Source organism: Podarcis melisellensis, assembly GCF_964234715.1.
Source record: "Podarcis melisellensis genome assembly, chromosome: 5".
Classification (NCBI taxonomy): Eukaryota; Metazoa; Chordata; class Lepidosauria; order Squamata; family Lacertidae; genus Podarcis; species Podarcis melisellensis.
Window position 1 is genome coordinate 603,296 of NC_138537.1, and position 11,106 is coordinate 614,401.

The following is an 11,106-nucleotide window of genomic DNA, read 5'->3' on the forward strand; positions in this document are numbered from 1 at the left end:
CCTCCGAGTTGCTTTGTAGAAACCAGATCCCCCCCCCTCCTCCTCTTCCTCTCCCAGCCAACCTGAACCTCCTTCTGTAAACTTCCTGCAGATAAGTCCCTGTGGGGGACTCTGGCAGATTGCCTGCCTGATAAAACGCTGTCTAAATAGGTGGGGAGTCGCAGAGCAGAGAGGGAATTCCTCCGGCCCCCGGGGCGTCTCCAAGCTGGGCAGGCAAAGGGAATTTGGAAGCACTGATGGGGAACAAATTCTCCAGCAAACGGTCCTGGCTTGAGCTTACTTGCAAAAATAATTAATCTCCATCTTCCCCATCTGATTCCCCCATCCATCCCCAAATAACATTCTGATCTCAAATTGAGAGCTTCCAGAAGAACAAAAACAGGAGGCACATCATTAAAGCCACGGCTTCACACTTGGTGATTTATGCAAAAGATGCCGGATTTAGATTGCAGGGGGTAATACACCAAATCTAGGTGCAGAAAATTGAAGCGTGCAGGAAATTATCTCTTCGCCTAGAAAACGGCTGTCAGAGCCTTTGAGCACAGGATGGTTTTGCGGTGCAGCTGCGTACAAAGAACCCCAAAGCCAGCTCTGGGGAGCTCAAGGGCCGAGGCAGGGGATCCCTTCCCTGTGCAAAAGACAGGCGAGGCCAGCAGCACCCTAAAAGCCAGGAAGAACCCCTTTGTCCTTAGACTTGGGAAGCAGAATGCCTTGGGCCAGTCTGGCAAGGAAAGCAGAGAGGTGGAAGGAAGAACAGTGGTACCTCGGGTTACAGACGCTTCAGGTTACAGACTCTGCTAACCCAGAAATAGTACCTCGGGTTAAGAACTTTGCTTCAGGATGGGAATAGAAATTGAGCAGCGGCAGTGGGAGGCCCCATTAGCTAAAGTGGTACCTCAGGTTAAGAACAGTTTCAGGTTAAGAACGGTCCTCCGGAATGAATCAAGTTCTTCACCGAGGTACCACTGTACTTCTCTCAAGGAGGAACAGAAGGCAGGCCAATCCTGCATGCTTCTGAATCATTAGGAATAACTTTCTGAGAGCTCTTCCACAGTGGGGTGGACAGAGGCTCTGTCCAGGATTCTTGAGCTGCGATTCCGGCCCTGCAGGGGTTAGCCTAGATGACCCTTGGGGATCCCTTCCAACTCTACACATCAGTGATTTGTTGGAGAGCTTTCAGGCAGAGGCTGGATGGTCACCTGCCACGAACGCTTTAGCTGAGATTCCTGCTTTGCAAGGAGGGATTGGGCTAGATGACCGGGGGGAGTCTCTTCAGACTCGGCCGTAGTAGGATTCTGGGGCTCTGGGCAGCGGCTGAGCAGGGGCTCGAGCGCTGTCAGCCGGCTGCCTGCCTGCCTGCCTGCCGGCCGGCCCGGCATGACTTCGCGTGGCGGGAGGCGCTCGCTCCCTGGCCGCCTGCCCGTTGCTCCTTTCTCACGACCTCGCCCGGGACGGAGTTCAACGCGGAGCGCTTAGCAGGCGGCCGGGCGCAGCGACACACAGAGAGGCTTCCTGGCTCCTCGGCTGCCAGCGCGCACAGCCCAGAACCGAAAGCTGCGCCGAGGCTGAAAGCAGGTGGGGGGGGGGGCAGCGGGAGCCGGGCGGGCCAAGGGGGCGCAGAGTCCCCGGCGGAGTGAAGCCTAGAAGCGGGGGCAGAAGGGGCTCCGGGCGCCCGGATTCTCAGCCAGGTGAGCGGGAAACGTGGGCAGCAGGAGGCGTGCCGTAGTGGTTCGCGTGTCTGACTAGGGCCTGGGAGAGACCTGGGTTCAAATCCTGGGTTGCCCTGAGCCAGTGGCGAGATGGGAGGAAGTCCTCAGCTGCTTCCATCCAGCCTGCTAGAATGGGACACGGCAGGGGGGCGACCTCTTCATAACGCCGCCACCTCGAATAAAGCGGTTTACTTTAGAGAGCAGGGGTGCAACTGGGCAGCCCAGGCCTTCCTGCACACGGTTCAGGCCCCGCGTGGCCCCCTGGGTGCTGCTAATGCAGCGGTTTGGCTTCACCCTCGGAGGCAGACTCCATTGTTTCTCGCGGTAGACGGATGCCAGCAACAAGGGCCCAAAACTGTCGAAAAGTGCCCCCTTGACAGGAGGGGCTCCTTTGCCTGGGCGCCTGGGGCCTTTCCAAGGAGGGAGGCCGGTGGGCCTGTGCTGACAGGGGTCGGAGCCCCCCTCTCCCCCCGCCGCATTCCTTTCCTCAACACCTGAGCGCAAGGCAGGCAGGCACCTGGTCTCTCCAGCGGGAATTCGGCCGCCTTTGTTGGGGGGATTTGCGAGGAATTCTCAGCACGGGCTGAGTTATTAAGGGGGCGGGGGGGGCACTGAAACGCAAGCCTGCCCTTTATCCGGCTCTCCCCCATCTCGCCTGCAAATGGGGCATGACTAAGGGGCGGGGGGAGGGCTGCTGCTGCTGCTCCGAAGCCAAGCGCCCCTCTCCACATGTTTTATCCATTAGGGGGGGGGGCAAAGGAAACGCCAGGCCTGATCACAACCAGATGTGGCGGGTGTTAAATCATCGCCGCCCGGCCAGGCCCGGGGGCGGAGGAAAGGAGCGTGCAAAATGACTTAGGGGAGGGGCGGCTGCCCCGGCTTTCCTGGGAGGTCCGGAGCTGCATGGAAGTGGGGCGGGTCAAGGGCCGTGGGGCGAAGCACACAGCAGCCCGGCCTTCGCTCAGGAAGCATTGACGGGGGGGGGGTCGAGGATGAATGGGGGGGGGAGCAGAGGTACGGCCCCTGCTGGAAAATGTTGCTCTTGGTCCGGGCAAATCCTCTTTTGCTTTCCCGCCCCGCAGGGATGCTCCCCCGCTTAAGCTGTTCCCCGCCCCCCCCAAAGGGAGCATTGCAAGGGGGCCTGACAGCTGCAAAGAGGTCCTCAGTCAGGAGAGCCCTTTTCCTTGCTGGGGGCTGCATTCCCTCGCAGCTAGCCTGTCGCGGGCCACACCGGGCAGTGGGTGAAGCCGGAGTCTAAAAAGTCAGCAGGCCACCCCCCCCCCCCCCGTTTTCCCTTTCTGCCTGTTTCCCTGCAGATGGGCTTCCCACTGCTCCACCTGTTTCCACACTGCCTCCCCCACCTCCCTTAAGTCACCAGTCCAGCGACCTCCATCTCTGTTTATTCAGAAATCCGTTGTTGCCTTGGAGGCTTTTAAGCAGAGGCTGGATGTCAGGGATGAGTGATTCCTGCATCTCAGGGCGTTGGACTAGATGACCCTCGGGATCCCTTCCAACTCCACATTCTTATGATTTGATGGACTCCTGTCTCAGCATCCCAGACAGCAGTCCCTCAAGCCTCTGATCCACGGGGAAGGGGAGGTCACCACCTCTGCAGGCAGGCAGCCTCTGTCCCTGGTCAGACAGGCCCAGCTCTGAAGGACCTTCAGATGTTCAGCCAGAATCTGCCATTTCCTCTCATTGAGAGTCTGCCCCTCTCAGTGGCCACTAGCCTCACCCCTTCCCTTCTCTGAGAGTCTCCCTCGGGTTTTGGGAGAACAGAGTCATGGCTCCTGTTCAGCTTCTCTTCTCCAGCCTAAACAAGTTTCCATCATTCCTTGGAGAAATAACTTTATGCCTGATCCCAGACCTGGACACTCTTCACTTGGGCAATGTCCTGCTGGGATGCCCTGCCTGGAAAGAACCACCATATTCTTGAGGTGGCCTGACCAGAACTGAAGGGAGAAGGGAATGCTGGACTTCTCTTGATTTTGATACAGCCTAGGAGTACCTGAGGGACATGGGTGGCGCTGAGCCTAGGACTTGCCAACCTGATCAGAAGGTCGGAGGTTCAAATCCCCTGGACAGGGTGAGCTCCCGTTACTCGGTCCCTGCTCCTGCCAACCTAGCAGTTCAAAAGCACGTCAAAGTGCAAGTAGATAAATAGGTGCCGCTGAGGCGGAAAGGTAAACGGTGTTTCTGTGCGCTGCTCTGGTTCACCAGAAGCGGCTTAGTCATGCTGGCCACATGACCCGGAAGCTGGACGCCAGCTCCCTCGGCCAATAAAGCGAGATGAGCGCCGTAACCCCAGAGTCAGTCATTACTGGACCTAACGTAGGATTACCTTACATTGAAGTAGGCCTCCCTACTCCTATGATCTTTTGCAGCCAGCTGCAGCTTTTTTCCTTGATCTGTTGAAATCCATCTTGCTGCTTTCAGGTCTATGTTCCAACTCTGATGAGATCATTGTTTTTTCCATCTGGGGTTGATCTCCCAGGGTGTCAGCCAAACCTCCCAACTTCGTACCACCTGCAAATTTGAACAGCAGCAGCGCAGGGCCAAGACAGAGGCTCCATGGCCCTCCACATGGTGCAGAATCCTCAGAGGGGCATGCCGGAGTTGGGGTGCAGATGTTCAGCCAGATGTGGACCTTGATTTCTGGATTGCAAGGGATAGACCAGGTGACCCTCGGGGGGGGGTCCCTTCCAACTCTACAATTCTATGACCCACCAAACGTGCTATGGTCTAGCCAACATTTTGCCAGTGTCTGCCAACCAGACAGGGCTGTCTCCCTTTTCCACCCAGGAACTTGCCAAAGCTACTTAGGAAAGAATCAATATACCCAGCTTCCTGACCTTTTCCTAACACAGCCCCTAGTTCTAGCTGCAAAAGGCTCAGTCTTGGTGCTTTCAAACTCCAGGCCCTAGTAAGTGTTTATTTGCAGGCTGTAGTCCATCACTTCCCCATGTTTAGTCCATGGGCACTGCTGCTCTCCTCCCCACCTTATACAAGGGAGTATGATAGTTGCTTTACATGGAGAGCAGCCCACTCTAGAGCAACAAGGGCTTCCCAGGATCCCAGCTTTTTGAGACCCTTGGAACAGAGATGCACAGTCCCTTTAGGGCCAACAGGGAGCAAAGGCTATACTGCCATTTTTGTGCTGCATGGGGAAAATTTGGAAATCTGTGTGTGTACAAATGTGAGACACATCAGAACAGGAGGAAAAGGTCTTTTTTGCACATAGCATTGGTAGGCGGCCTTATCATGACCTCCCTCCCCTCTGCTACTGTGTGGATTAAATTCAGGGGTCACTTTTGAAGATAAAAGGGAATTGGCAAGGAACTTATCAGGTTTGCAGGCCATGTGATTTGGCTCTTTATGAGCAGCCAGGCAAACAGAGTGAACTCATGGCCACCAGGAGAGCCCCCAGCTCAGGGTCCTGCACCCTCATCCCCCCCCCCCCCGACAACCACACCGCCTGCTGCACAAAGGAGAGAGCTGCACCCACACCAGGCTATTGCAGCACACGCAATGCCAAAGGTCTTTTTTATTTTTATCAAATAACTTCCAAAAGGAAGGAAAGGCTTTCCTCGTTGTTAAGAACAAACAGGTCTTTGGTGTCACTGAAAATAAAAGGAGTTGGGCAGAGACAAAGCCAGAAAGAGGGTGTGTGGGGGGGAGAGGTGGACTTGGAAACGTGGACTCTCTCACAAGCGTGTGCACACTTGCACGGGCCACGTGAAAAGCCACAGGAAAGAAAAGGGAGAGGAGAGCATTTGCTACGGTACAAATGAAGGCACAATCCAATATGAACAGTAGACAGCTATTTACAACCAGAGAACCAGAAGGTCACTGGCTCCCTCGGAGGAAGAGAACCCAGAGCCCTGGCCACAGGGGTGGGGCACTCCAAGTCCTGACCCAAAGTCCAGAGGCCGAAGGGTGGGTGGGCCGCCAGCCCCTCGCCTGCTTTCACCAAGGCCTCCACACCGAATCTGCTGAAAGCGATGGGGCGCCAGACGCAGGAGAGACAGAGGCAGCGGGGGGCAACGCCGACCCCATGCCCCCGTCAGCGTAGAGGGGGATGACGGCGTTGCTGTGCGGGGGCCCAAAGGCCGTGCTGGGGATGAGGAAGGCGAACTGCCCGTCGGAGGCTGGCACTAGCTGGAAGCCTCCGTACACCTTGGTGCTTTCCCCGGCTGGGCTGCCCACCTTGCAAGGCACAACGCCAGCCGCAGGGGGCACCGCACCCGCTGGGATCTGTACCAGGGGCTGCCCGAAAGAGGGGCCGTGCTGGCCCCCGGGGGGTGCAGGGTGGGGTGGCAGCGGCAGTGCAGCGGAGGACGGCTGAGGGGCGGGATAGTTCATGGCGTTGATCTGGCTCATGCAGCTGGCCAGGTGTCCGAGGAGACGGGTTCGCACCTCAGCGTTCACCCCCTCGCAGGTGGAGAGGAAGCGGGTCACCTCGTTCATGCACTCGTTGAATCCGGCCCGGTATTTACCCAGCACAGTGGGGTCTGTATTCAGTGCGGCTGGAAGAAAGGAAGGAAAGAGGCAACCGTCAGAAAGACACAGAGACACAGAGCCCAGAGCATTCAGCCTTGGGAAGGAGGGAGAGAGAGCCAAGAAAAGTGTCACGGGGCTTAACAGCGACACACACACACACAAACTGCAGGGGGTTGGTCTAGATGATGCTTGGGGTCCCTTCGAATCCTAGCATTCAAGGGCATAGATCTCTGCAGCGCAGAAGCACCCTCCATTCAGAGGCTGCCTGCCAAGGTTGCACACAGCTTTAAACAAAGGGAAGCCTTAGCAAGGAGAAGGGGGGGGGCTCTCGCCTCCTACGGCAGGAGCAGCAGGATGTGTCCCGTTTGCTTCTCATTATCCCGTCCCCATTTCCTCTGCCTGCAAGCTGCCACCCTCTCCCTTCTCTCTCTCCCTCCCACCTCTTTTCCGGAACAGTAACAACTTGGAGTTGTGGCTATAAATAAGACCCAGACCGTGGGAAAGGCCGCCTTCGCCAAGTCAGTAAAACACAGCTTGAATGGCATTCAAAACCGCAGGCGGAAGTCTGGAAGAAATCACCTCTGGAGAGGGAGGGGAGAGAGGGAGGGGGCAGGGAGGGGGGGGACACGCGCTCTCTCTCTCGCGCACGCAGCCCGGCCAGCCACTCACCCGTCATCTGCGCTCGCTGCAGGTTTCTCAAATGCTTGACTGTCATTTCTAATATGTCCGCTTTCTCCAGCTTCGAGTGCCGGGAGCTCTGCAAGACAAGGGGGGGGGGGGAGAGTGAGCACCAGGGGGCGACACGCTGGGGGGGGGCGAGGGAGAGAGTCTGGGCACAGGAGGATCTCAAAGGAGGGAAAGAGGGATGATCTCAGCTGGAAAGCGAAGGAAGACCCTCACCCCCAGGTCCCAGAAGGGCAGCACATGCTGGTCGGCATTTTCCCAGAAAAAGGGGGCTGGCAGGTCGCCCCCAGGCAAGTCCATAAGGTTATCCGCACTAATTGTGAGGGTGGGATTTATCGTCGGGATGTTAAGATATACTGCTTGATAAATTTACAAAGAACATTTAATTAATTGATTGATATTTAATAAATACTAAATAATAATAATAGCAACAAGGACATGGGAAGACTTTGGACCCTGGAAGGCCACGGGGCTCCTGGCTTTTTGAAGTGGGGGGAGGGCACACATCACAGGCTGGTTGTGAGAATGACGTCCCGCAGCCTTCCGGGCTGGGGGGCGTCCAGCCTCCTTGAATGCACAGCCTGCCTGGGGGTCGCCCGGCCTTCGGGACCCGGAGATGGGGGACCCTTTCCCGCGAAGGCCGATGCCCCCCACCCGCCGCCCGGGAGGTTCCTTTCTCGGGCCACTTACGTCCTTCTTGAGCGCGTCCAGGATCAGCGTCTTGAGCTGCCCGAGGCTCTCGTTGATCCGCGCGCGCCGCCGCTTCTCCATGATGGGCTTGGACGACTGCAAGAGACAAGCGCCCGTCAGACCCGCAGGAAGGAGGGAGGAAGGGAGAGACGGGGAGGGGAGCGGAGAAGAGCGGCCCCCCACGCCCCGCCGGCTGTTACCTTCCGGTGGTCCGAGGCCGTGCGGGGCTTGTCGGGAGTGGCGTGGATGCTGGCCGGGGTGGCGGCCACGGGCGACGAGGAACTCTTCTCCATCAGGTCGGCGGGCATCCTGGCCCAAGAGAGGCTTGGCGGGGCAAGCTGCTAACGCCGGCGCCAACCCCTCGAGTCGTGGGAAAAAGCGTCCGCGGCCGTCGAGGGTGCCAGGCGAGCGGCTCTCCGGCTGGTGGCGAGTCCAAAGGAGCCGGAGCGGCGGCGGCGTCTGCTTCCCAAGCCGCCCTGGCAACCGGGACGCGCACGGCCGGGCGGGCGGGCGGGCGGGCGCGCGCGGTGGAGCAGCCCGGAGGGACGGGGCGGGTCACAGGCGGCGGCTGCCTGGCGCGCGCTCTCCGTCGTCTGCTGCTGCTGCTGCCTCCCTGCGCGGCGCAATCCCGGCCGCCTCCCCGCCCGGCGGCGCCTATTTATAGGCTGCGCTGCACGCGAACGGCTCGTGTGAAACTTCCCAAACTTTCTTTCCCACAGTGACTTTCAGCCAATGGGAGCCGGAGGCACGCGGCCCCGCTCGTGGACGGCGCGCACCCATTGGCCGCCCGGCGCAACGCCCGGCGGCCAATGGCGCGCGCCCGGACACCCCCCCTCCCCGCTACCGCCACCCCGGGCACCAGGGGCCGCCCTGTCAATCACCAGCCGCTCGCTTGACTTTAACCCTTGCCGCGCCGCGCGCCCGGACACCCGACGGCTTCGGGGCTCCGCCTCGCAGCCGGGTCTCGGGGGCTCGCTCTCCGGCGGCTCTCCGGAGAGGGGAGCTTTTCCCCCGAGAGCACCCTGTGCGGCAGTTAAATGGGGATCCGCTAAGGATCCCCGGCCGCCCACCGACGGGGCCGGAGAGGGTCGCTGGCGGGTGTGTGTGTGGGGGGAGAAACCCCCTTAGCTGGTGTCCTGCTCTCGTGAATGCAGGATGCGGTGAGTTGGGGAGGGGAGGCGCACCTGCCCGTCCCTGCACCTCTCGAAGATGCTGTCGAGCCGGAGAGCAGCCTCCTCTTCGGGGCCGGGATCCCGACGGCGAGGAGAAAAATGCAAGGCGCGGGGTCGCAGGAGCACAACGGCCTCTCCTGGCGAGTAAAGGGCAGCGGGGCTTTCGCCAGCGGCAGCTCCGAGCCCAGCACGTGCCAGGAGGTTTTATTGCGGCCGCCGCCCTCTCCTCCTCCTGCCCCCCCCCCGGGGACTTCAGCGGCGGGCGGTGTGCGCTCCTTGGCGCGCGGCTTGGACGGAGCCGTCGGGGAGGGAAGCCGGGCGGGCGGCAAGCAGCAGCAGCTGCCGCCGACGCCCCAGGGCCTGGGAAAACCCAGCCTTCGGGAGCGGGGGCAGGAATGCGGCCTCAGAGCAGGCGGGGGGGGGGGGCTCCTCCTCAGCCTCACCCCTGAAGAATGCTGCCCGGCCCTGGCCGAGGCGAAGACCCTCGTTCTGGTTCGGCAAACGGGGAAGGGGGCACATCTGGGTATCCCCATCTCCCAAAATGTTCGAGGTGCCCGCCTGGCTCAGCGCCCCCCACACCTTGCGGGGTTGTGGGGGGATCTGAAAATTCGCATACCCCTTTTCAGGGGAGGGGCGAACTTAATTGCTTTCAACTACCTCGCCCCTAAAAAAAAAAAAAATTAGATGGGCATTATTTTCTTGGCTTTAATGTTAGACGGAACTGAACTGGGAGGCTGTACAGAGCAGTCTGCAAATGGGGACGGGGCTCTGGAGGCCACGTCTGGGGAGCGACGGTTTCTCCCTTTTGCGGGGGGCTGCAACTCTCTTTTTGGGGGGACGACGCCTCCCACGGACCCTTCTGGCGACCCAGAGGAGCTGCGGGTGCGGGGAGGCGAGGGCGGACCCTGGGGCAGAGCCCAGCGGTTCTCCTCGAGATCACGCTCCATCCTCCGGGGGTGGAAATGTATCTTGCTTAGAAATGGATATACTATGATTTTGATTTTTAATTCATACCACTGTTACTGACAAGCTCCCTCTGTGAAAACGTCTCAGGGAATCTGCACACTTAGGCGGGACCTCACAAACTATTAAGTATTGCCTCAAAGTTACCTTGACAGTGTAAGAAGCTTTCAATGCAAAGCAGGCCATCAGTATCTAGACGAGTGAGCGGATCTGTGTACTGAAAAAATTGAAAGAAGGCTGTAACGGTGACAAACTTTCTCCATTTACATGGAGTGAGGAGCTCCTTTTCTTCTTGGCTATTTGCTTTTTTCTCGCTATGTATGAACTTGCATGTTTTGGAAAAAAAGAGCAAAAAGTCCCGAATTCTTCTTGCTGCTGTTGATTTCTTACCTGCCAGGGAAGTTTATAGCCATTTAAAGTTCAGTATCAAAAGAGGTTGCAGCAGGGGGTGCCACCCTTTTCCGAAGGGGGACACACTTTGAATTACAGATAGGTAGCCGTGTTGGTCTGCCATAGTCAAAACAAAAAAAATTCCTTCCAGTAGCACCTTAAAGACCAACTAAGTCAGTTCTTGGTATGAGCTTTCGTGTGCATGCACACTTCTTCAGATACACTTTGAATTGTGAGAGTGGGGGGGGGGGGAGACAGTCAAAAAATGGTTGCCACGGGTGGGGGAGGGGTGGCACAACACAGAATGGGGGAGAGAAGCACCATGGGGAGACTTCCCCCAAAATGGCATTGCCATAGGGAGAAAAGGTTTAACCTGTGGAACTTCTGCCTAGAAAATGAAACAGTAACAGGAAAAGTACATTAAAAGGGGGAGGAGAAACAGCAGCTCTTCAGGACCCCAGAGAGCCCTTTAAAAATTGTTTAGCAGTTTCCATTTTTCGATTGACACATCGTACTTTACCATCATGCATAATTTCTGTGCAGAATTCCCAACCTGACCTTCCATGGCATTCTCAACATTGATGCATATCAGTTTATTAGCCCACCCTGAGCTAATAAATTAATTTCCTGTATTTAACTGCTGTTCATAGGAATACCCCTAATTGTAAATCGATTTTAGTGTAATATTTTTAAAACTATTCCCCAAAACTATCCTATTCGCCCTTTGTCTTTTACCCCATTCTGATTCCTTACTTTGGCCGTCATATTTTCAAGTTCTGTAAATTCTGACAATTTGTGCAGCCGTTCTCTCTCTTTGGTTGAGGTTTCTCTTTCTTTCCAATTTATGCAATTCTGGCCGCCAATGGTCACTAACAGAAAGGCTTCAGGGTTTTTTTGGAAATGTGATCTGAAGAATGCTTTTGAGCTCATCATCATAATAATATAATAATAATTTATTTTTTATACCCCGCCCATCTGGCTGAGTTTCCCCAGCCACT

General features: G+C 57.3%; 1 protein-coding gene across 1 annotated transcript; it reads right to left on the reverse strand.

The window, feature by feature from the left end:
- Positions 1 to 5,235: 5,235 nt before the first annotated feature.
- Positions 5,236 to 8,165, reverse strand: HES1 (hes family bHLH transcription factor 1). The gene is made up of 4 exons (XM_081912507.1): positions 7,784 to 8,165; positions 7,584 to 7,679; positions 6,879 to 6,966; positions 5,236 to 6,235 (listed from the first exon to the last, which is right to left on the reverse strand). The coding sequence occupies exons 1-4, from the start codon at positions 7,889 to 7,891 to the stop codon at positions 5,676 to 5,678; spliced, it is 852 nt and encodes a 283-aa protein (XP_081768633.1). The 5' UTR covers positions 7,892 to 8,165; the 3' UTR covers positions 5,236 to 5,675.
- Positions 8,166 to 11,106: the final 2,941 nt, after the last annotated feature.